This window comes from Megalops cyprinoides, chromosome 5, assembly GCF_013368585.1.
Source record: "Megalops cyprinoides isolate fMegCyp1 chromosome 5, fMegCyp1.pri, whole genome shotgun sequence".
NCBI classification, from domain to species: Eukaryota; Metazoa; Chordata; class Actinopteri; order Elopiformes; family Megalopidae; genus Megalops; species Megalops cyprinoides.
In genome coordinates this window covers 4,625,992-4,652,861 of record NC_050587.1, presented here as the reverse complement: position 1 = coordinate 4,652,861, position 26,870 = coordinate 4,625,992, and the positions used below count along the sequence as shown (strand labels likewise).

The 26,870-nt window shown below is 40.9% G+C and overlaps 2 protein-coding genes across 2 annotated transcripts in view; both read left to right on the top strand.

Annotated features, from left to right (window-relative positions):
* Positions 1–782: 782 nt before the first annotated feature.
* Positions 783–8,535, top strand: c9 (complement component 9). Its single transcript, XM_036529911.1, has 11 exons — positions 783–874; positions 1,144–1,264; positions 1,549–1,699; positions 3,518–3,662; positions 3,835–3,973; positions 4,428–4,652; positions 5,043–5,283; positions 5,876–6,010; positions 6,170–6,345; positions 7,856–8,084; positions 8,239–8,535. Exons 1-11 carry the CDS (start codon positions 798–800, stop codon positions 8,394–8,396), a joined length of 1,797 nt encoding a protein of 598 aa, XP_036385804.1. The 5' UTR covers positions 783–797; the 3' UTR covers positions 8,397–8,535.
* Positions 8,536–10,649: 2,114 nt separating this feature from the next.
* Positions 10,650–26,870, top strand: part of LOC118778535 (transmembrane protein 8B-like) — an 86,559-nt gene continuing 70,338 nt past the window's right edge. The window contains exon 1 of the mRNA XM_036530106.1: positions 10,650–10,831. Coding sequence (XP_036385999.1) covers positions 10,747–10,831 — 85 coding nt within the window. The 5' untranslated portion in view covers positions 10,650–10,746. The remainder of the gene's footprint in view (positions 10,832–26,870) is intronic.

Here is a 26,870-nt window from a genome sequence, read left to right as displayed (position 1 = left end):
TTTGTTCACAAATTCCCTGTAGTTTAAGACATCATACTATATACCTATTCATAAATCAAAAAGAAAATGTAGAAAATTAAATATCTTGTGACTACAGAAAGCAAAGATAATGAGCCCTAAGCAGGAAATGCCACAGCACTCCAAAATATCTCATTTTTAACCAGAGGGTGTGCACTGTGCACAACATTTAGGTGAATGTCCCATGTATATCGCTTAATTGGCAAATGACCTTAAAAATCAGGTGTTGATTGTCGTACATGCTGGGACCTGAAAAGCATTTCATTTAAATATACTGGTGTTTTAGTAAGTAAGTAAGTAAGTTTTTGTGATTGCTGTGTTTCTGCCACTCTGGAAACAGCTCATGTCTGCTCTTGCAAAAATAATGGATCTGAGAACAAATCCATTTAATTATTCATTACCCAATGACATTTGAGTCAGTTCCCTCAAAGTACATCCATACCAAAATGAAATATATCAAAATATATTGAGAAATATATTATTCAGCCTGAAAATGTCACCCCTATACATGCCACTACTGCTAGTGAATAAGGACTAATTAAAGGTCTCCTCACTCATCAGACACAGAATATTATCTTTTAAATTTTTATTTCCATCTGATCTGTTATTTATGCTGGAAATGGTGGTTATTTATGTTATTCATGTTCAGTGGTGGTTCTGCTATTGGTAAATCCACTGTCTAAAGGTCTTGACCTATGGGCACAACAGCCTGGCCAATCATTAACAGATGTCTGTGTTTAAGCACTGGGTCACCCATTCTCACACATCAACTCGCCACCATGAAGACTGTAGCCACGTTCTGTGTCATTGTATGCATTCTGTACAAGATCATATTGGTTGTTGGGGATGACCAAGTGTATGTATACATTACTTCATATATATGTCTGTGTGTGTGTTTGAGTGTGTGTATATGTGATTTTGTGTTGACTTCTTATTCATTGAAGCTGATGTTTTTTGTTAAAATTTGGAAGCAACTGAATTGTAAAGCTAACTAAAAATTATATGGAATCATAAGCACATTTGTTTCTTTATTAGTTTTACTTTAATACATGATCTTGCTTCTTGGCATTTTCTCTGGGTAACTTCAGTCAAAAGTATGCTAAATGGCAGTTTTGTGACCTCCAGCGAGGGTCAGTCTGTTCAGTCACGGCGGACTGCGCGGGATGTGACTGACCCAGCCGCAATCGACTGCAAGATGAGCCCCTGGACAGAATGGAGCAACTGTGACCCCTGCTCCAAAATCATGGTGAGCAACCGTCCATTCTGCAAATCAGAAGGGGTTGACCAGCAGCAGCTGATCTTACGCTTAGTGTTTCACAGACACTAAACCACTGTACTAAAAGACTGAACTAAAGTGCTTGCCTTTCAAAGAAACCACTATTACGAATGTTTGATTCAAGGTTTCAGATTCAGTCTAAATATGAAAAGGGGCCCATTTATAGCTTATAGCAATATATAACTGCAAGGTATAGTTTTGGGGCAGTATTGAATGAAATTGTAATGGAGATGAGTTCTATGTTTCACTTACAGTTCCGCTCTAGGAGCGTGGAGGTTTTCGGTCAGTTTAAGGGCCTGGCCTGCACGCAGCCCCTCGGAGATCGCAAGCCCTGCAGGACAGACCAGGCGTGCGAGGAGGAGCTGCCCCCGCAGTGCTCCAGCACAGAATTCGAGTGTGAATCAGGTGCTGCCATTACACACTGCCACCACCAGCGTCACACTCCTTTGTCCAGCCACAAACAAACTCTCAGTCGATCAATGGCGTTCAGCTTCACCAAAGAAAAACGTGTAATTGATGGGATTGGAGGTGTGTCAAGCTTTGCCTCTCAACGTCATATGTTACAATCACTCCCCTTGGCACCTGCTCGACTCGTGATACTGTTGTAAAAGATAACTTGTCTTCACGTTTTCAGCTTAGTAGTTTATTTGGGTTTCAGTTCAGAAAACCCATAATATTACTGTTGTTTTCACAAACATTTTTTTTGGTAATCTGTTTACAAGTCGATACTTCTTCCTGGGTCGTGCCTATGCCCCCACCCCCAAGATAACTCCTTGGCAAGAGTTTGTGTTTCCTGACAGCTGTAATTTCACAGAATTTTATTTGTTCAAAAAGTTGGTCACGCTGCCTCTCAAAGTTAGGATGTTCAGCCACTTTGATGAAAAAAGGGTGACAGACAGCACTGTCCTTCACACTGACATCACATGAAAAAAAAACTTTTTGCAAGGCTATCTAGCTGTCATTTAATCCAATGGAGAACAATAGATTCTTTTTAATGAGTATTGGTATTCCACTTTAGAAAATAACTTTTAATCTGTTTAAGGCATATAATATTTCATTGTTTTTCCAAACAAGTATTTTGTGCATTTCTGACTCAAGGTGAGGTGAGGGAGGTAGCTACAACACACAACACCTCTCTGCTGCCAGTTTAACTTCTTGTAATGACTGTCTCCTGAATGCCATTATTTTGCATTCTGTTCTTATTTGTTTTAGGAATTGCACATCATAGCAGATTTGGCACGGTTATAATGAACTATCTGTGTGTAACCTGCTGTATAGTAGTCTGAGTGAGAGTGGCCCGTCTCCCTGCACATCAATGCTATTCTAACATTCTACATCATATTGGCAGCACAAATCCATCAGACTGTCAGGGTTGGCAGGGAAAGGACTCAGGCGCAGATAAAACAGGCAGAAAAAGGAGATCCTTTAATCACAGGTCCAAATGCACAGGCAAAAGTCATAGTGAAAAACCAGTCCAAAATCAGTAACCAAAAAATCCACAGAAATACACAGTATCAAAAAACAGCAGGCAAAAAAGGTGAATCAGGAACAGGCAGAATCAAAAACCAAACAGATTAGAATTCATCAAACAGCAAGAACTACACAGGAACAAAGCTGAGACAATCAGGTAAAGAACAAAGGAAACAGCAGGGCATATATACATGGGCTGGTGATGAGAGAACAGGGAACAGGTGTGCAGGATGGGCTTCAGGTGGTGGGCGTGGCAGGAGGGCAGATAGGCGGGACAGGAGGTGGCTGAAAACAAAACAAAAGCACATGCATGGGAAAAACAAACAAAAGACACACCCACACTGACAGACAGGGAGAAACCAGCAGCTCAGGCTGGGGTGCTGACACAGACCCCCTGTGCTTGGCCCAAATTCTTTTTAGTCTTTAATTTTTAAAATCCATCTTTAACATTTCATTGACACATTTAATTTTTTAAACAAACTTTTTATTTTACTAACTCAGATTCAAGACTATGTTTGTGTGATATTTTTGTGTGTTCACCAAATATTAATTTTCAATTCTGAGAATTCAATTTTATGTTTTGAGACTTGTAATTTAAATCTGAAGATATTTAGCTTTCATGACAGTTTTTTCCCCAGCTCCATTAATTATCTTAATGCTAATCACATGCACACACAGGAATGTGCGTATAGCAACGTAGCAGTTAAGAGCAATTCCGCACCAGGGCGTTGAAAAGTGCGTTTCATATTTAAGGCACCTGCATTAAGAAAAGGCTGGTATGCAACGGGGACAATGACTGTGGGGACTTTTCCGATGAAGATTGCGAGCAGGACCCCCGCCGGCCCTGCGGCAATCAGGACCTGCAGCTGTCCGAGCTGGGAAGGACCGCTGGATATGGGTGAGCTCCTGAGAGATGGCCGCCTTACCGTACGCGTTCTCAGCTTGGCGCTGAGCTCCCGCACGCACGTGCCAGCCCTCGGTGGCCTACAAGTTGCAAAACAATAAGTAGCGAGTTAGCCCCGGGAAGTGTCTGTACTGTCTAACGCTTAAGTTGCTGCATTCCCCTACAGCATCAACGTGCTAGGCTCAGAACCCAGAAGCAATGCCTTCAACAACGACTTCTTTAACGGGCTGTGTACCCGCGTCAGGGACCCGAGCACCTTGGAATATCACCGTGTACCGTGGAACGTCGCGACTTTGAACTACGCTGTGAGTTCCTGCTTACGTTACTGCGGAAAGCTTTCCTTCAACGCTTATTTGTCTTCTTGCAATCTAGATTTTTGGACAGTTTACATACATACATGAATACTAGATTTTCTTGAAGCGGATAGTTAGTGTACCTTTACTTGGTAAGAGGACAACTTTACAAGCTTTGGGGCTAGAACCTTTTGGGTTTGTTACATCTCTGACAAAGTATTACTACATAGCTTTACTATTAGAATTCTACATTAAGCATCGGTAAGAGCTTTAAATAATGGAGCAGTTTAATCAATGTGTGAAAATGGAAGAGTAAAGTGTTTGGTTATGTATGCAGTACCAAAGGCACACCGTGCACTGGAATCTGGATGAACTCTTGGTATGTTGTCCAACCAGGTAGCTTCACTGGATGTAATTTTTTCCTGGAATGCAGTTTGGGTACTGTAAAAATTAATATTTTATGCAGACAATCTCAGAAGAGTCCTTTTCCAAGGAGATTTATGAAGATACCAGCTCACTGCTGAAGGAGATTCTGGAGGAAAGAAAAAGCTCTCTGAGTCTGGGACTCTCTTTCAAATTTAAACCCACAGAATTAAGTCTGAGTCCAAATTCAACAGCGAATGCAAATATAGATTTGCAATATGGACATTCCGACAGCATAAAGAAAATAACTGAATATTCCTCAACTAAGGTAAGAGTCCAGTTTTTATGATTATATAGACCTGTGTCATTATGCTTATTTTCTTTCTTGGTGTACAGATAAGTGGTCAACCCTGTCATCCCATAAACTGGCCATTGGCATACCTCCCACCTCTCTCTATTCTCTCTCTCTCTCTATATATATATATATATCTATATATGTGTGTGTGTGTGTATGTGTTTATATAAATATATATATAACATGTCCATATTTATCATGTCTTTGTTACACATATTCATTTTTGGCGGTGTGTTTAAGTCTTTACATGCACTAATTAAGATATGATCATATTTATTATGCTTATGTTGTTTGCAAAATATTTTGAAGGATGAAGGGAAGGGGTGCAGAGTCAAAGGGTAATCCTCCCCTGTTGGGTTTCAGAACCGGAGTTTCATGAGAGTAAAGGGCAAGGTGCAGCTGAGCACCTTCAGAATGAGGTCACGTGACCAAATGACGACAGAGACGTTCCTGGATGACGTGAAGTATCTGCCGGTGGAGTACGCCAAGGGGGAATACTTCAGGTTCATGGAGGATTATGGAACACACTATGCGGCATCTGGGAAGGAGGGAGGCGAATATGAGCTTGTCTACGTGTTAAATAAAGATACCCTGAAGACCAAAAGTATGCTAACTTTAAATCATGGATCATTAAATCATAGCAGCGTTCCACCAAGTTTTATAGAAGGAGGACATATACTATTATGATGCAGAACTGTAATAAATCTATTTAAGACAATCTTAACAAACTGTCTAAGGTTCAACTTAGTTTTTCATCCAGCAGTGTAAAAACTCTAAAGTTCACAGCACTGGAGGGGCACTTGGGGAAATCTATTAAGACTGCACTCATTCATTTAAATTACTAAAATTATTTAATATCTGTCTTAGCAACCTGGAACTAGTATTATACATTTAAACCGGGGAAAATGTTTTGATTAGACATACCAAGCATGGAACAAGTAGATGGCTTTTGTGAAACAGATTTACAAAATGCTTGGTGCAATCGAATTGAAGGGTTGCCCTGTAACGTTGATTTTTCACCTTTCATATGATTTATAGTGACGCATAAAACTGTTGCTGTTGGACATATTTAAGTCCCTGAAAATTGTGCCATGACTCTTATATAATCCAGTCTGTTTAACATAAATGTGTAAAAGTGACATTTCAGCTCATGTCAGGGAACAGTCAGACTGACCTTGCTCTTTTTTTTGCCACAGAGCTGACAGAGCGAAACATCCAGGACTGCCTCACCCTAGACATGTCTATTGACTTCCAGGGTACCCCCAGTCTAGAGAAAGCAAAGGCACACGTTAAACCTGGCTTCTGTGATGACGTGAAGACCTCAGAGGATGGTTAGTTTCTGTCTGCTTTGTGATTGGAGCTTTTTTGTCACAGAAAAAGCCGAGGCTGTGCCCTGTGAGGTGTGTGAGATGCATGCATGCTATTCATGTCCATGGTGTTTGCTGCTCTGACCCCTGTGGCATTGGCCATACTGCGTGACTTTCACTCAGGACAGGGCGATGGGAAGGCACTCATTGACAAGGTGGTGACAGCTGTCAAGGGGGGGACGATCCAAACCGCCACACGCTTCAGGACGCAGATACAGAGGGATGGTGTGCTGGATGTGGAGACCTATGTGCAGTGGGCCAAGTCGCTCGAGGTCGCCCCTGTGCTGATAAACAACCAGGTAACGGCATGAAAAACTCTGCTAGAAGGCTTCAGACTTCTCACCACATTCCACTGATTTAGATCAATTGCTTTAAATGTACTTTGACCCCATTTCAGTGTTGCAATAGAATTTGTCTGTGTGTGTGTGTGTGTGTGTGTGTGTGTGCATGTGTCTTTTTTGTTGGCTCTGAATTAACTAAGATTGATCAATTTTTAAGTGAAAACCACTGTTCATTTGACACCATCTGTCTTTGTTACACATATTCATTTTGGCAGTGTGTTTGATTATTTACGTGTGCTAATTAATGAATTATTTTTATACTGAAAGAGAAATGAAAAATGAAGAAAAAAAACATCACAGCTGAGATCTGAAACAAAAAGTTACGTATAGAAGGAGATGAGGAGAACATAGCAAAGCTGAATGAATAGCAGTAAATCCTCTTAACAAAGAGAAACACAGTCTGGCCACTGTGTATGAGGGGGATGCTATGGCAGAGAGGAGGTAGAATACATGTAGGTGAATACATGTAGAAGGGAAAAAGCCAGGAAATAGTACTCAAACATGGCAAAGAACAGGAAGTGATGAAATGAATGACATTTAAACCAAACGTCTGCTACATCACGTCTGTGATTATAGTGCAGTTTGTGACAGATGTAACATGCACATTCATACATAATCATATGCAATTATAAGATGCAAGGCAACCATGATTTTTGCATTAATAAAGTTATGCAGTTTCCCATGGGTCTAGTTTGTGACATACCCAGGGGAGGGGTGTCCATTCCCACTGGAAAATGGATGGTGAATTCAGTGTCTTTTAGTCTTACAGTGCCATCTAGATGGAGAATGTGAGGCATAGCGTCTTTTCGTTTGACACTGACTGAGGTAATGACAGTGTTCCCTCTCATTGGCATAGCTTGCAAAGTGAAGATATTAGAGGGCATTTCAGGGAGTTCCTTGGACAGAGCGTTGACATTTACAGACAGAGGGGTAACAGTTGCTTTTTCTTTCCTCTTCAAGTGCAGGGTGCTTAAATCTGAATGCTTTTTAAGTTCCCAAACTTCTTTTCACAGTGTATCAAGGATTTACTTTGCATCACATTTCTCCAGATGTTTCAGCTTGCTGTCAATAACAGAGATTGAGTTCTCATCCATGGCAGTAGATTCCTTTTCTGATGTACTGCTGTTGCTAAGGCTGGAGGATTTAAGTGCTCTTTTTTACTTGGTCCTCTCAGCTTCAGAGTTTGCTTCATGTTTTACTGACATTGAATTAGCCTTTACTCGGATCCCAGCTGAAAGCTAAAAAGTTTGAGGAAAAGCTTTAAATTGGCTTGAAGAAGCCTAGCATGGTAGTAGTTACAAATTTTGCTTGAGAAACATATATATCTGCTACAGCAGGCCCATTGTGACATCACTGCATGTGTGTGAATATTGCAATTCTGAATGTATTATCTACATTACTCAATGGGAACATTTGCGATCAGCTGTGCCACGGGGCCGCTACTCACTTTGTCTCCTCTGACCACCAGCCCGAGGCCATCCACTCCCTCATTCCACTGAAGATGCCCCACGCCGAAGCCAAGCGGGAGAACCTGCAGAGGGCCATCGAGGACTACATCGCCGAGTACAGTGTGTGCAAGTGCCAGCCCTGCCACAATGGAGGCACCATCACCCTGATCGATGGCCTGTGCCACTGTCTCTGCCCCCCTGAGTTCGAAGGGCTGGCATGCCAGACAATCAAGTCGGATCTTCTGAAAGGTGAGCTGGCTCATCATTTCACCTGCGCAGAGTGTGGCCTCACGACAATCACCCCACGTGACCCGGCGGATGGATAGTTTTCACATACAGACACGCTTGGCATTATCATGTCTGCGGACACGTCTGTGCATCAGTTTGTTTCTCTCTCTCGCAGAGCGTGGCGAACCCATCCCCCAAGAAGGAAATTGGGGTTGCTGGTCTGCATGGAGCAGCTGCAGTGGAGGCCGAAGGTCTCGAACCCGCAGCTGTAACACCCAGGGCCTGACCGGTGCATCGTGCAAGGGGGAGACCCTCAGCACCGACTACTGCTGAAACACAGCTGTGGCACAGTCAGGGCCCGCTCTCTGTCACACAAACAAACTGCAAAGCAAAATGGATTCCCTCTCATCAGCAGTTGAATGTTCTACAAACCTTTTCACTTTTTTAAAGCACGTAAATTCTGAATTATTTGTGCAAACAGATATTCACAATAAAAAAAATCTTTGAAATGAGCCGTTTGATTTTCATGGAAAACTGCTCATATACAATCAACAATGTAGTAAGTTCATCAAAAACAAACAGAAAAGTCATAAAAAACAAAACCCTCTCAGCTGAACTGCTGCAATAAAAACAAACCCACATGAGTATTACATAGTAGATATGTATATGTTTATTCTTATTTGTACATATGTAGCTTGCACATAATCATCATAATGTTCCTACTTCAATGCAATTGGTTGTCTAAATTATTCAGAATGAAATATATTGTTTACGTTTTCCCATCAATGCACACCAATAATGTTTAAATACAGGTTTTGTACACCTATATTGTACTATTAAGAAATGTTGAAATGTAACATATTGGCAATGTAAGCATGGGGATATGGCTCCATAGCACTGCAGTGACAGATACATCATATTAGATTTAAGAGTTCACATTAGGCTAATGCTGAGTGCTCCAGGAAGCCTAATTCAGTCATTGCACTAGTTCTTTATGTTTTATTAGCAGTTAGAAATATTAACAACAAGGAAAATTCAAATAATACATCACAAACCGTATGTATTTTTGATGTGTTGTATTCCTTATGTTTTAATATTAGTTAGAAATATGAATAATAAGGAATGTTTGATTAATTCTTCACATACCTACACTGGCATATCTTTGACTGTTGACTGCCGTTGCTGTTTCCAAGCTAGGTGCATTGATTAAAACTGGTTTGTTTAATGCTGTTGAGGAAAAAAGATCCTCCTGGTTATTCTGTTACTTCAATTTAACATTTATGCTGGCTCAAAGGGAAAAATGAGAGCTTTACACTGCAGTAGTGTAATATAACAGTACATTTGCCTTTTGTGCCTAAAAACGGAGTCGTGCTATTCTGTCCTTCAAATGATATAGCATCAACATTTCATTTTAATAGGCCCTAACTGAGCTTTTCATAGCGTCCGCATAAGGACACTCAGAAAATTGATTTGAACATGGGTTATTTGTACATGGGTATTTTATAAGTGATGAGTCATGTCGCTTAAAAAATCTCAACTTCAAATGACCCGTATAACACCACCATGCGTGGTAGCACCGCCAAGTTCGTCATTTCTGATGTGGGCATACAAGCCATGGCCCTGCATCATCCTGCCAAGCTACATTAGAAGTTAGCAGTGTATGTGGGACTTAGGACCATGTTTTATCCAAAACAGCAGAAAAGACGGATAAAGAGACAAAACAATAGGATACCTATGCACTTCGGTGTTTGTCCCGCTAAATATTTCAGCTGTGTCCTTTCTCCAGTTTTTCCAGTCTTAATGGAAATATGTTTCAACGGATGGCCTATCCAATAGCACGTTTGAAAACGGCACATATACTTTACAGAAACGTTGTGGTTTGAATTTCACATTATGAAGGTATTCAATATCTGAAACTGGTTTTGAGGATACAAATTCGCACATTTGAGCTCAGTTTCGGTTGATGTCCAGTACATTGCAGACGATTTATTTAATATCCAAATCATAAGAGGGCGCCATTTCTCTTTAAAATAACATAAAAGGGTACCATTCCTTGCAGTATATTTTTATATATGACAGAAATTATGCACAGTTGTTAAGTCAGTATATTATGGGACGCAGTTAAGATAGCTTCTGTATTTCTCCATTTTACAGATTATGATTATGATTACAGATAATGATTATGGTTATACAGATTATGATTACACTCAAAGACAAGCGGTTTCCCAGGTGGATAGCAGCCTCAAGCCAAACTGTTTACACAAGATATTAAGAGGTCGAATAATTAGACAGCGTGGGGTCTGAGGCAAACGTTTCCCACATCGAAAGCACACTTACTTACTTCTATTTATACTTAATTATATGTGTTACCATGCCTTTATGCTAGCTATTTACAAACTCTGTCCATCCCAGTGCATGCCGGTTCTTTCTAACTTTCAACAAACCTGCACCCAGCACAGCGGAATACAACCCCACCGCATAATAACGGACAGTAGAAGCATCCAATGAATCGCATCTACATCTACAGATCGCAGCAAAATAAGGCGGAGCATTCTCGGAATTGCCATCTATACGACGTCATGCGTGAACAGCTGGTCCCGAGCAATAACTGAAAAATGTGGACGAGCATAGCGATATAAAATTGCGTTCGCGGTATCCGGAGGTAAACACTTACTTTATCACGATGTGGCGACCGGATGCTGCGGGACTGGATCGGAGCCGATTGCGTCTCCTGTTGCTTGTTTACACGCATCTCTGCTGTCTAGGAGGTGAGTCATTAACTGAGAGCGAGAAAGAAATTCCTGTTCGGTCCTGGTGCAGTGGAGCTGTCCTTTATGGTGGTACTGAAATACTTCGGAACATCTCGTCGCTGTAGGGACACATCTGCGAGATCGCAAACCGAACAGATTTTTGGTCCCATAATTATTTCTTAGTTACGAACTAGTAAAAATAGTTCCGAATTCCTTTGCTTAAACTCTTTGCGTATTCTCTGTAAAAGCCTTTTCTCCATTGTTCTCTGAAAATCCATAATAATGATATACTCACTTGATTTTATATCCTGCCTTAATGCTCAGGTGATGTGGTTACCATTTAGTCCATCAATCATTTGATTAATAGTACAATTAGTCAACATATGTACACTTTTTCCAACAATTACTTTTTCCATTTAAACTGTTCGATGCGTTGTACGTGGAAAGTATGAATCGATAAGTGGTTTACCCTTCATCAAGCTACATTTCCTATTTTCTGAGCCAGTGTGCAATAAGTCAGTGCGCCACTTCATCTGCTAACGCTGACATTTACGGTTCACTCTACCATTTAAGGAACTTAGGAGTACCTAAGGCAGATTTGTGATAAACGAGACGCTTTAAATTAAGAAAACATATTGGTCGCATCGCGTCCTTTCTCCACAGTCCATTGTATGCACCGAAGGCATCTGAGCAAAATTAATCCCAACACCTATTTTGGGACATAGTTAAATTGCGGTCAATGATACGATTATCCGCAGGTAGTACTGTATATTAAGCACTGTGGTTTCATTTGCAACCCTCAAGCAGGCATTGCTGCTCAGCTTCTCTCAAAAAATCATAACGTACACGTTAGCTTTTAAAGGCAAAACCGGTCACATTCGGCACTCAGAATTAACTCCTGATAATCAACTGATAAAAGTGTAATACGGTGCGAGCCCTGGGCAAATCGTAGTCCTTTACCGTTATGTGCATGGCTTGCTTGTGTTCGTGTGGTATTAGAAGAATAAACCACCAGCAAACCCGTAATCGATCTCTCATCAAGACTCATCAAAACAAGGAGTTTCTCTTTGCCGCGTGGTGCGGGTTTCAGACCAGAGGTGCTGGACAACTTTTGCAATGTTCCGGAATTTAACTTAAAAAAAAATAATAATAATAATAACGCATTGTTTTTCTTCCCAGTTGGAGTTTCGTAAACTACGAAATACATACAATTGTTATTATTAATAGAAGAAACATCATTATATTTCTATATATGTTATACTGCTACCTCAAGTAGGAACTGTGACCAATTATTTTAGGTACCAATTCCTTTTCCTTCTCCTTGGACGCCATGGTCTTATTCATAATTTGCAAGACAATGTGCACAAAGGGTGAATTATTTGGAACTTCTGCTGAGGAAGTGATCAAAAGTGTCATAAACTTTCAAACTTGAGCATTCACATTTTGATGTAACGGTTTCTCTCACCCAGTTTATCCTCTGTTTAGCAGCTGTATGTTTGGCTGTGTTATGAATGTGAGCCTGACGGGATTTCTGCTCAGTCTGTCACAGTCGTATGAGCCTTTTCCCCAAGCATAACTGCTAATGAGAAGCTGTTCTCTCTTGACTAATCTGGCTAAATTAGGGCTTGATTGACAAGTTACACAGATGGCAAAAGATGGGGTGGTTCAAAACATCACCCGTGCAGTCTACTTTACTGAGATGGACTGCACTGGGAGGAAATTTCCTCTCAAGTTCATACATATTCTGAAATTAACTTATATTAACTCCAATGTGGTTGTCTACCTTGGTTTGCAGAAGGCAGGCTCCGTTCAGTGTTCAAGTCATGCAAACAGAAGTGCAGTCTTCATAAGAAATGGGATACACCTTACACACAGTAGAAAGGTTCAGTAAAATGAGCTCCTGACAATATCAAAAGAAAAATCTCCAGCTAATGTGCAGGAGTGATTTTTTTCATTGATCATACAATCAGTGGAAACCACACTCATCAATATCTAGTAATCATAGTGGAATAGGTGGGCAAATGAATCAGATGGCCTCTAAGCAGAAGTGGGAGGCATAACCTAGGAAACAAAATTATATAAAAAGCTTAATCAAATGGACCAAAACCACAAGCTGGATTTCTTTCTTTCTTTCTTCTTAAAAAAAAGCTTACTTTTTTGACCATTTGGTGACAAGTCTTTTTCAGGAGTGAGGTTTTAATACTTGGTGATTCAGGTTTTGACATTTATCAACCTGACAAGAATGTTCAAGAACCAGTTCAATAATGTTTGGAAGATGTTTAAACATAAGTTTGGATATTCACATTGTCTTGTTATTTAGGTGGATAGGTATGGACATAGGATGAATCAGGGGGTACAGGACAGCCTGTTTATGTTAATGTAACAGTAAAAACTGACAGTGCACAAACAAAAGAAACATCAGAATGAATAGCCTGAAAGCAGGATTCACCTTGGCTTCACATTAAAGAATATTTTACCCTCTAAATATACAAGAGTGCTATTCTCTGTATCTTATACAATGTAATGTTTTTTTGTCTGAAACTCAGAGTCAGTGAATACATAGCCTTTCACTAATACCGAGTACGAAACAGGGAATAGCATTCTGTGGGCATAATGATTACTTTGTAGCCCTGCTTTTAGTAGTAGGTGACTATTGCGGAGGTGCAGATTAACAAACCATGGGCAAACAAAATTTCTTCTCTCAGGAAAGTGGAGTGATTTGCCTTTAATCAGAGCCAGCCCGTGAGAGGAGAAATCACCCACGAAAGGCAGCTGAGCCTAAACAGTCATACAAAGTGAAAGTAATGTATTTTCTAAAGCTGATAGGTTCAAAAGAGGTAAGATCAGCCTCTTCTCTTTAAAAATGCAGGGAGTCCTACAGGAGTGGTTCCAGAGAGAATCAGTGCCTGGTCTCTTCGTTCCTCCACTCACAGAAAACCACTTCACTGTTAGTGTTCGGATTTCTGTGATACAATTTGCCTGCCTGTTTTCATGATTTTTATGCCAGACATACAAAGCCGGCATGTCATCAGTGAGGGTCTCCTGGTAGCTGGCCCCTGTGAGTGCCTACAGCCCGCTGTGCTACAGGAGTGGGAGAGATCCACTGCCACACGGTGTGTTGCGGGAGAACAGAAATGTTGCTCTCGCTGAGTCTTGCCAGTCTTCGTTTGACTTGGCAAAATCATATGTTGCTTCAGCACTCATGGCTGTGCAACGCTCTGAACCAGGCAGGTAGCTATTTCCCAATCTCATCCCAACAGTGATATCTAACAGTGATAAAGGTGGTATTTAGTGAATTTACACAGGGCTTCATAACGCAGTCAAAGCCAAGTGGCCAAAACGACATCTAGGACAGTCTGGTGCTTGGCAGATGTTAAGGTGCTATTGAAATTCAGGAGAACCTACCTATCCAGGAGATAGTCTGGCTGCAAGAAGGATCCTCACTCCAGACCCTGTGCTATGATGCCTTGGAAATCATTTCTGAGTGACGGAAAGTGGAGCAGAGCAGGTATTGAATTGATTGCATTAACCCACATTGCAATAACAACAAAAATGTTTTTAAAATGGTACAAAATGTTAAAAGTGAAATCCAGAAACAATAAGGACATTTTTATTAAAAAAAAAAATTATTGCAAAAATTAAGACTGAATCTCTTCATGACAGCATGGCATGAGCACCAGAAATGTGTCTCTCATATCAGAATGATTTTATGGCATCAATATGTACTGCGCCAAGTAGCTTATCTCATTTGCTGACAAAAAGCAGGCTGACTCCACTTAAATGCTGTGTAAATGCTGTTAGTGGAGAAGCCCCCACTCCCCCCACCCCAAACTGTTAAAATACCTACAAAGATTGATTGCTGTTATTAAAAGATTGCTGTTAAGAAATGCAATCACTAGCAAGTATGGTAGCGCTCCTGAAATAAACTGAATGTGATTTACATGATGTGGATACCTCTTAGCATACAGTCCCTAAAATCTGCAGCAGGTGAATTCTCACTCTAAGGAATGTTGTTCGTTTAAGCCATGGCATTGACAGAGTGCAGGGTAGAGGAATCATAACCCCACAATTAATCAACACGCAAGGATCATTACTTAAATGCCTGTAGGGCTGTTTGTGGTACCTGAAGGAGAAGGAGACTATGGGACCTCAAGTATACTAATATAGTTGGAAAGTGCTACACTAGATATATACAAAGTACATAAAGACAAAGACTTCTTTACTTGTTCTAATAAAAAATGCTGAAAGAATACACAGCTCTCCTTACACATAAACAAGGTGCATGCATATATAAAAAGTGACACCTTTTGAAGCTACAAGCAGATTAGTTTAAGATGCAGCATGAAAAATTAAAATAGACTTCAAACACATCTTATTCTGGAGAGGGTTTATGTCATAAGATTTCTATAAAATCACCTAACTGGATAATAAGGGATGCTGTAAGCTTACACTGAAGTTACTGGAAACTGGAAAAAAGAATAACCAGTTTCTTGTTAAGTTATTAGCTTGACTGTATCAAAACAAATCATTGTATTAGCCAGAGAAGGCTATGTTGCTGGCCTGTTCTGACCTTAGAGATTCTGAAGTGACACTGTGAGTATGTTCAGGAAGGTTTGTGTTTGAGAGGAATGCATAATTTCAGTGCCCTTTATCAGAAAGCCAAAAGTGACATTACAACAGTGACATTACAATGTAGAAAGGGCGCACTGCATGAAGTAAGAAGAGCATAAATTTTACTGTGAAAGATGGTCTGTCGGTTTCCGCTTGCGGCGCTACGCTAGCATGAAGCTGGATTTGCAAGGGAAAGTTTTTCAGGTATTGCAGCAGAGCTTTCGAGCCGGGTGATTTGATGCTTATCCACGATAGTTTAACCCCCCGCTGCTTTGCGACTGAGGCACGGATCAGAAAGAAAATTGCTGTGACGCGAAGCAACAGCTCAACAGACCCGGGGCCAATGTTAAAAATGAACGTGCACTAATGCCCACAGAAGCATGTCCTGGAAAATAACCCTTTATGCATTCAAACAGCTGGAGAGAAAAACATCCAATTGGGCCTTGAGCAAAATTATACATAGGTGACAGGTACATTGTCATAACGTAGCAGACACTGTTATGCAGCGTGACTTGCAGCGTGAGAAGTCACATAGGTAACATACAGTAGGTGATGGAAGTCAGCGGGGTGCAAAATACAGGGGGTCTCAGGGGGGTCCGAGACCCCTTGATTGACACTTGAGACCCCCCTGAAAGCCTCAACAGCAAAATTTTGGGGGGTCTCTTGAAAAATCTTTAAAAAATTATTTGTCACAATTGTCACTAAAAATGTCTTTTAAAGCCCAACAGATGCAGCCGGCATCCAAATTCGCATCCTTTTTCTCAGTTGAATTGCTCACGAAATATTAATCGCTAACGATGCTAGTTGCTTGTCTATGCAAGAAAAATTATTTTGAATTTACATCAAATTAAATCATAGTTACAATCTGCATACAGCTCTGCGTCCATCTCCACACCCATTACTCTTGTTTGAATTACTCACAAACTCGTCATTGCATCGATATTACAACCGGAGCTTTGTAATGATGCTAGTCACATATTTGCACATACTGAAGTAATCACGTTATGAAGACAGATCAAACTTCTGCAAAGTAATATCTTTACTAATTTCTTCACCCATTTTCACACTCCTGCTTCTCGGTTGAATAAGTCACAAAGTCCCTATCACTTCACAACGTACCACATATCAAAATAAACAGCAGAACTTACCCTTTCTGATGATACTATGTTTCTCTGTGTGACAAAGCATTGTCGAGTAATCCGGTTTTCAAATCACAGCAAATTTCTGCATTGTCTCCAACATGGGGCTGACATTACATTCCACTTTGTATGAAAAATAAACACAAAATAATGTATTTGCTTTTCATTGCAATGATTCAAAAGTTGTGGTCAAAAGTTGTGCGCAGGTTTTCATAAAATAAAGCACGTTCTTCATCCGATGATTCAGTGACAAGACTTCAGTGAATAAAACAATGACATTCATTTCCGTTAGGCACTAAGCACATATTTTTTCAAATTGCTAATTCATAGAGTATCCCACCATCATGGTTCCAATATTGCAAATTGAGTCTGTGTAAGACTTCAGCATTACACTGGAGCACTAGGCAGGGGCATACCTGCCAACGCTCCCTTTTTTCCCGGGTTTCTCCCGTATTCCAAGGCCATCTCCCAGCGCCCTCCCATTTTGTTGTTTCTCCCCTGAAACTCCTGTAATTTGCACAGCAAACTTTATACTTTATGAATAATCATCATACACAGATCCATAAGTTTCATATGTTTGTCTGATGTTACCCAAGTTGCCAGATCATCTATGAAACACAATCTACACACACTACACACAATTATTTATTTATTTACCACATGCCCCCCCTTTTGCCATTGGGTATTTTGCACACTGGAAGGCAGGTTAACTTTCCTCACAGATTTCTGAGTTCATGCACCACTGGGAAGGACAATGAGAAGGAGATAGGTGACTAATACTCCTGTGTTGCATATACAGGCCTCAGAGCATGACTGTAACAATGGAGGTGTTGCACTTTAGTTTGGTAAGCCTGATTACAGAGAATCCTTACTGATGTGCATTATAATTATTCACCAGGGCAGCATGCAGAGCTCACTTACGATTCATTTTCGGTGCTGGATATTTCTATTACAGTAATTCATCTTAAGCACCATGCTCAAGGGTACAACAGCACTGCCCCACCAGGGAATCCAATATAACGTTACAGCTTTCTTTCTGCGACCCTAGCTGCCAAACCATTGAGCCAGACTGCCACCTTGAACAAGCTGCATGACATGATGTAACTGGACATAGAGATGGGCAGGTCACCGAGTGAAGTGAGTAGAAAAAGGCACACACTGCAGATGAAATGTTTAACGCTTGTATGACAAGGTGTCAGAGTCTTATGCATACAATGGCAGTGTGCTCTCCTCAGAACCTTTGAGAGCCCGTCTGTCAGACGCCGAAGGCTGCCGGGTGCCACTGGCACCGTGACCGGGCTAACTGTGCCCTCCCCGGCGTATCCGGTCCCTCACTGGTGCCCCTTCTGCCAATGGGAGGGGGGTGCTTACTGTTCATATTCATTTTTGGGTTCACAGGCTGTTCCCATGCTCCCCTGCTCCTGATCACCCTGTCCGTTTCTGCGGTGTGGAGTCTCTCCTCCCCGCCCTGCGTGGGAGATCGCTAAAGCAGTTATTGAGCAAAAGATGAAACGAAAGACAACACATTTCCATATTGTGGGGTAGGAATAGGTGCAGAAAGCTCATTACGTGTGGAATGTGTTTTTGCTTTGAAGCTAAATGTCTCCCAGCCTGTTGCTAAGCTGTTTTGAAGTTATTAATGGTTTTGTAATGATAGGGCATACATAACGGGTTGCGTGTGATGGCCATCAGTGAGGCATTTTATTTTTTCAGGCCAAAACAGACCCTCTCTAATTTATATGCATTGCTTATTACTTCAAACAGGAAGCCCTAATGGCGAACCTCACCTTGAGCCATTTGTAGATTGTGTAACGCTGTTAAACAGTTAGGTGGATGCCATGGGTATGGGTAATCATTTACCCATAATTTCCCAATTGAGGACCTCATTCAGAGACTAATTCTACATTAACAGTGGTATGGTTCATTTGGAAGCATAACCTCACGCTAAATGAATTTCAGAGATTGGTAATAACCTGAGTTTATGGGACTGCAGAGACCAACATAGTTTTGTGCCTCAATGTCTCTGCTTGGATAGGCATTAAAATGTGTTGTCTGCTGCTTGTGAAACTGGCAAATGCATGAATGGACATTCCACACTGATTTTCAAATGGAGGAGAGTACGCATCTGACCATCCTGCTGAGGTTTGAAGTCGTGACCCGTGGCCCTGGCGGACACAAGAGTGCAAGCGTCTCGAATCGGAGTCAGATTACGCATGTTGCTTGATAAAACACATCTCGGCCTAGCTGTTCTGGATACTGCGAGCACTCCCGTGGATGAAGTTTGTTCCTGGGAGTTGAGTGAATGGAGCGAGGTGCACTTTGAAAGAGGACAGCTGTTCCTCCTGCAGTCATGCAGAACTGCATCCACGGCCATGCCTCCTGCAGAGACGCAGGCTCCACACAAGTGCAGCGCGGGCGAAGTGGAGTTTCAGGGCACACTCCGTCTAACAGCATCATCCATCATTACTCTTATTACCGCTAATGAAGAGCTGTGGCCGTTAACACATACAGGAGGGTTAATCAGCCACAGTACGGCTTTGATCAGTGATTAATTAACCACACAAGTTTGTCAAATGTTACTGTGTGGCGGAGTTCGTGCTACTGCGCTTCTTTTTTTCCGCTACTGAATGTGAACCGTTTCAGAATTGACATGGTTGAAATTTCATATATACTGGGAACTGTTATTACATTTATTTATTACATTTATGATGAGTGTCATGACAATTCTTTTAGGAACTGTTTGTGAAACAAAAACAATAAATACAGCAGTTCTTTCATTATATATATTTGCATGGACCAGTATGTTTAATAAGTTTTATTTCTGATGAATCAAATTTTCAGATATTGAAACAGTCTCACCCAGTGGAATCTAAAACATGACTGATTTAAATGTGACAAAACAACCACAAGCCAGAGATATGTTTTCCTAGCTAGCTAATGTTGACACTTCCTTCTGCCTGCTTACAGCTCTGTGAAGTTTTGTCATGAAGCCCATGGGGTCTACAACATGGGGTACCCTTTCCATTTACAGTACATTCTCTGTATACTCTGTGGATCCCTCAGTTTATGTTGTCCTCCTTCCTCATTCCATTTTGGAAAAAAAAATTAGGGTACTTCAGTTTTGACACATAGTTCTGGCATTTCACCAGTATCTCCCACTGATATGGAGATAAATAAACTCCCAGCCAGTAAGGCTGTAAAGAGAGACATGCGTTTGCAAGACAGAGCCATCTTTGTCCACAGGGCTCCTCTGGGGTGTTCGCAAAGCATGTAGTGCTTCTCATAACATACTTACTCAGCAAAATTTGCAGCAACTGCAATAATAACCCTGTGGGCATTGAGCCATAATAACATTTGCTGGCTGAAATAAAGGAAGTTTACTTTTGCTCAACAGAATTGAACTGAGAATTCCTAGCACAGAGAACGATACAGATAAAAAAAAAAAAAAACAACAACAACAACAATCTGGTAACTATTTCAGAATGACAGCGAGAGTGGAGAACAAAGTCTATTTCAAATGAACAAATAAAAGCTTTCCTTTGTGTTTGTTGAGTTGTAAACCAATGTGTCGGACACGTGGGTCGTAGAGCTGATTGTAGCATAAATGTTGGCCGTTCCTCCCCTCTTGTGGCTGTTTAGTTTGTGCGTGTGCCTTGCCTTCCCCAGCTCTCGCAAAGTTCTCTTTTTTACAGCGTGTGTTTGCTCGTTGTTGTTTGTTGTTTGCGCCAGATGATTGATTAAATGATTAATATGGCTGTGTGAGCAGTGGGAAGGCGTGCACCATGTTGCAGCTCCCAACAGGGGGACTCACCTGTCTGTGTAGACAGGTATAAAGGAACACGTCATATGCTGCAACTGCAGAGGACACCGAGGGTGGATATTTTGGAGTTGAAAGCAAGCAACTACTTACTATGACTGTGTAGCCTTTTATGTCTGTACACTAAGCTATTTGTTTCAGCCTGATGCCCTTCAGCCATGCAGACAGTAGCTTATAGATCATCCAGATGTTCAGTTTCTGACTTTATTCTTAGCAAGCTGTACTTTTGGATGTCCTCCTTGAAATGATCTTATCCATTAGGTAAATTCACAGAGACTAAAATTTTGTATACTGTCACTTATGTAGCATTACTGCTTAGCACTGTAGGTCTCCATATCGAAAAGTTGTAGCTTTTAATACCTAAGCTAATTTGAATTCCTCAAACCCTCATACGAAGCCCAGAATCCATTAATCCTTCTGTTCTTAAACTACTGTACATTTTCAAGCTGTTATTCATTCTTTAAAACTAAACCCTAAAGTAAGTGGTAGGTATAGTCTACTCTTGCTGTACTTCTCCACCGTGAGACCTGTCCCTCTCATTGAAATATGCCTCTCTACTAAACTTTAGAGGAAGAACATTCGGTTTGTTACCTTTCCATCACATAGGAAATAGCTTCAGAAATCCATATGCATGAAGAATTCCAGCAGTATGACCAAACATCTCATTCAGAAATTTATAGTGCTCCTGCAACATGTAGTCAGTATTCTAACAAAAGAAATGCATTCATACAATGTGCAAGAAATATTTGAGATCTGACTATTGTGACTGGAAGAATAAAGAAAAAGAACTCCGAGATGCCACAAGCTTAAATTCCTGCCTTGCTTGATAACCTGACCCTTAATCCTAATTAGATGATTAGAGGGGTGTATCACACATGCAAGGATGGGAGCTATGTTAACAACTGCGGTCGCACACACTCTCCTCATTCATTGATGAAGCTGAAAGGTTTTAGGGCACCTCTTTATAAAGGTCCCCTTTTTGACAAATTACCTCACAGGACGACTCCCGTTCCCAGAGCAATAGATCAAAACAATACAGAACTGGGGCAGTTTGCAGCCCCCCCCCCCACCCCACCCCCCCACCTCCCAGGGGACAGGCTCACATAACTCATAACAGACATCATATTACACCTCCTGTGCTCCACACCTTTTCCCTGATTTCCATTTCCTCCCCTGTGCACACTAATATTAATGCGCTGACATTCATCTTCTTTTTCTGAGTCTGCCGCTCACTGAAGATTGACGTTAGATCCCTTCAGTGGCGGCGGACCTGGAATGCCTTCGTAGCCTTTGCCCAGGGCTCTGTTGAGGTACAGTACATTAAGGAGCCAAGCAAAGACAAGACTTCATTTTGGCGGTGGCTCATGTACCGGCGATTACTTCTGTCATTTTGAAGGCTAAGATCACTGCATGGTGGACGGTTTCTGTTCACTTTCGTATTTTTATTTAGAATCACGGGACACCCTTATAATTTTTTTTGAAGATTCAAACACCATACAGATTGAAGATTACATATATTAACATTGCTGCAGTGAGATGTCTGTCTATTTAACAACACAGTTCTCCTTAGTTTAGTCCTTATTCATCCATCCTGTTTTCTCTAAGCCTGTAGATTTACTGTCTGTAATTCCAGAAGAAGAAAAGAGTATACCCCTTAATAGCATGGTGTCTATCCCTTTGTGTAAATATGGTAACAAAGGTGCAAGTAAGTAAACAGTGATTTATGCAGTGACAAAGCCCTAGCATCATTTCTGTAGTGTCCATTGATTTACAGGAGGAAAACAAATGAAGTCCCTCACCCTGGATTAACACTGTTCATTATTGCTCCACTACACATATTTGGCCATGTTCAAAGATACGCATTCTCCCACACAGTTAAAGTAAGCGAGCGAGCCTTCATGTTCTGCAGCTCAATACACATTTTTCTACACACAAAGTGGGGGTGAGGACTAAAGGTAAGTAGCATCCACTACTCAATCAGAGCAAATAGCAAAACCATTTCTCAACACACTTCACATAGTTATATCCTTTCCCAGACCGTGAGTGGACAGACAAGATGACAATCAGTAGAGAACCATACACCAGACTCCTGCCCAACTCATGCCTGATGGATGCTAATAGAAAAATAGCATGAAATAATAGCCGCAGATGTCATTTGTGATCCAACATAGATGTTGCTCTGTCTCTGTGAAAATAACCAGCAGCATGTCCTGCAGTAATGACAGTGTCGCGGAGTGGCTCTGCTTTGTGTCTGTGGACCAGCTGATCGTGTTAGGAGAGAGATGAATGAATATGCAGTGTCTGCGTTTGCTTAGAGGCATAACGATGTTATCAAGCGTTGCTACTATGGTTCTGTCCAGTTAGATTTTGGGAGTTGTGGAAAGTTCACCGTGAGGTGGATGGAGTCCTGATCACAGAGTAAAACCAGAGCCAAGCAGAAGTAACACAGATATTTCTCTTGAGAACCGTCAGCCTCGGAACTCAGGTGTAATCCAGGCGCTCATCGTTCATGTGTGATGTTGTGCTCTGTGCTTCATGCTTTATTGCCGTAGCAGTTAGTGCAACACAGGCTGTGGGTAATGCAATGGATAACCAGTTGGTCTGCACCGAGTCAGCCAGCCTGGCTCCACTTTGTTCCAGCCTGGTTCCAGCACTGCGGTGTGAAAAGGGGAAAGCATTAGCGTTGAGGCACTGATCTTCATAAGTGTTCTGATGGATGGAGTCTTCACTAATGCACTACCAGAGCTGTTTGCGCTCCTGTCTTGCTGTAAATGAGAAATGGGTATTTATGTCCTCTATTTGTAGCCTGTTCTAAGTGGAAGGCGACGTTGCCTTGACTTGAGAAAATGCCCTCGTCAGTCTGAGGTAGAGTGCATTTGACTCCAAATAGTAAAACTCAGAATCTTGGGCCATGGCCATAGGATTATAGGCCTCTGACATTTCCTAACCATTTCTGGTGCAATAAAACAGTAAATGGACACTCTCACGAAACTTTGACAGATCTCCAGAGAGAGTAATGGTTTCTAAAGCTGAACTGAAAAGACTGAAGAAGGAGCTAAAAGCGCTGTGCAGCTGGGTACTCGAATTGCATTTAGGTATGATATTAACATTTAATGAACTGTTACACAGTATAAGGAAAAAACTTGTGCTTTCTGTTGCAAAGTGGATCGCTGACGCTGTGACTGTCCATGATTACCACAGCTGCCCATTGAAAAAAAAAAGATTGAAATTCATTAGATGCCAAGGATAGGCGGGGCCTCCTTTAGAGGTATAGCAAACTTTGGGTAAAGCAGAGAAATGACCTTGTAGCTGCAGAAATTTACTCAGACTGTTTTCTCACAGACAGATTGATGGTGGGAGCCTCCTTTCGGATATTCAAGCAGGGTGTTAAACTCACCCTGCCATAAACTTTATTTACAGAGCACTTGGTTAATATCCATCATAAACCGCAAATCAAATTTACCCTTGGTTTTACATCAGCTGAGAGAGCTCTTGCAGAGAATATTTCATGCGGGGCATTGTGGAGGTGCTCTCTGATTGATTACTCTCCAGATAAACATAAAATACCCAGTACTGCTGAGTCCATGGTTTGGGCTCCTCTAAATAGTGGTGGAGTAGACTTCCTCTCAACAAGTTCTGCTGCTTGCGTAACTCAGCTCTGAGCTGCAGAGAACACGCCAAGAATCATAAACAGACTTGACTATGCCTGCTTTTAGACTGAATTATGATAAACACATATATATGTGGATACATAACATTGAAATTATAATGTCCTACAAAGCATTTCTGTGTTTTCTGTTTTTTTTTTCCTTTTAACCTCATGGGCTTTTATCCCTTTCACCCTTGTTGTGTCAAAGCTCTGAGCAGCGTTAAGAACTGTCAGCTCAGTTTCTAGTTGACATTATAGCATGTGTATAGCAATCTTAAACACATTTCAGATAGAGTGGGGCTAGCAAAATCATGAAAATGTAGTTATAAAGCTTTCCAGTGCAAAGGAACAATTCCACTCCAAATTTTCAAGTTTTGCATAATACAAGTATTCATCTACTGCACCATTAATTTTATGTATTTACTTATAATTCTGCATTCCTTTTGAAGAAGTAACATCATATGCTACAGAATGAACATGAATTAATGCAGTAATGAATATACATTTTTATTTGTTGAACTGCGCATAGTGTATCACAGTGCATATAAGCTGTTACTATTTCCGTAAATGCCACTTAATGCTTGTATATATTACCAGTGTAAAGATGTCAGTGTAAAGAATGTGCTACATTTTATGTATATACTTTCATACATGAAAGAAGTAGTTCATTTTAATATATGACACATTTTAAACATGCTCTTAAAATTCTAAGCCACATGAAGGCAATTTTCTTGCTCAGTATGCAACTGCTAAAATGGGTGTTCATGTAAGACTGACACATAATTATCATATGTCATAGTCATAATCATAGTCATATGCTAAAGGAATGTGTAACCTTCATGTTATTGAAGAAGCTGCTCTTTAAAAAGTTATATGAAAAATATGCTGGCACTATGTGGATGACTACATTTAGCATGAAAAACGCCTGCGTACCGGCAGAGATGAGGTATCCGGGTGCGAGTAATCACAAGAATCTGCCGCTCAGAAGGCTGTTCTTCAGAGGACTTTGATCTGATTTCATGCTATTATAGATGATGACACAATGAGATTAGGGTTATTTACTGGTGGAGCGATTTATACAGTGTTCCCAAAAGAAACAGAAAAGTACATCAAGTGATAAAGTCAGTGGGGTAAAATAGACAGAAGAAAGGGGTAGACAGAACTGAAAACAAATGAAAGAAACATAAGAATTCTCTAAGGAAGGAAAGGAAGATAGACTGCCATCAGCATTTCTTTCTCTATTGCAGTTATTTATTTTGGACTTTCTAACCTTGGGTAATGTGAAAGTAGACAACAACAACAACTACAGCAGTAAGAAACAGATCTACCAGTGAGATGTAAAAATAAGTATTGAAAGCTATTTTTGGTTAATGTTCACAGCATATGGTGATAGCACTTTACGCTAGTCTGATTGGCTATCACAACAAATGAATTCCTTTGACTCTCCCACTGGTGTGCCATATTGTTCATGAAATAATGTGTGTGCATCATTCCAAACTGAATGTCATAGGATGGGCTCATGATGGCAATAATAGACACAGACAGCTAACCTTCACCAAAACAAAATGCCATCTGTGAGAGGAACTAGCTTTGTCCAGGTCTGTGTTTAGATGTCTATTTATATCTCTTGATGATTAATATGTTTAGTGGAATGGGAAATGCTGTTATCTGAGGTCTATCCTAGTCTGTTGTCATTTCTTGAAGTCCCCTGCAGCTTTACATATTACATGATCTTAAAGAAAGGCCACAATCGTCTACAAAACACAAAAAAATATCCAACTACTAGTACTTGCTGGCCTGGCACCATCTGCAGTACTACCTTAGCGTGAAACAAGGTGTGAGAGTTCAGTTGGCTTTGCATTGGTAAAAGGGATGCACTACAGGTTTGTGACATATATTCTGTGCAAAAACTACAGTACAGTTCCCAAAAGAATTGTGCTGCTCATTCTATTTGATAAAACTTTAAGTTGTAGTTCAGACAATACATTCACTGAAGGCAGATTGATCACAGTACAGCCAAAAACACAGAAGACAGGGGGCACACAGCCAAAATCAGGCTTTGGACACATTCTACTTCACATGTCTAGGCAAGATTAGGACTGCAATATCACATCAGAAACTGAAGCAGCAAGTAAATGTTGGCAGTTGTGATTCAACAGTGACTAATTTTCAGAGAGTGAGAGTACACAGTAAGTATAAACCTTACTGTACTCTCATTTTGTTGTGTTTTACTCTCATATTTTTAAATACTTAAAAAAAAATCCAGAGAAAAATGCAAATAATTCTACCAATTACCTTCTTTTTGACATAAAACCAAAATTGCAACAGCGATAGACAAATTTATGGGTACTTGAACGACAAAATTGTTCTTGTGAAGCAACTGCCCTCTTCTTTGATGAACTGATTGCACATGGAGCATTGCTGCTTTTGCAGGGAGTTCAGACTTCTTCCTGCAAAGACTTTGCCTTTTACAGTATTTGTTTGCAGACGTGCCTCCCTGGGAGAGGTCTACCAATCAAATGCTTCCGATTTGCTCAGGTTTCTTGTTAGCACTGCCGCTCGTACACTGAGGTCAAATGGAGGTGCGCTCGTTTCTTTGGTTGTAAGTGAAAGCAACCCATAACCTTTGCCATTCAGGCGATGCTGTGTGTCCCCGGAGACCAGCAAAGGAAGGCCAGCGTACGTTAATGAAGAGCTCACTTAAAGGGTTTAATCTGCCACATTAAGTCTCAAGTGCACAGATGATGAAGCACAGACAACCTCGCATTAAAGGGCGGAATTGTAATGTAGCATCATCCTCCTTTTCTCCCACGCGGAGGCGTGTGCTGTGGTGTATACTGC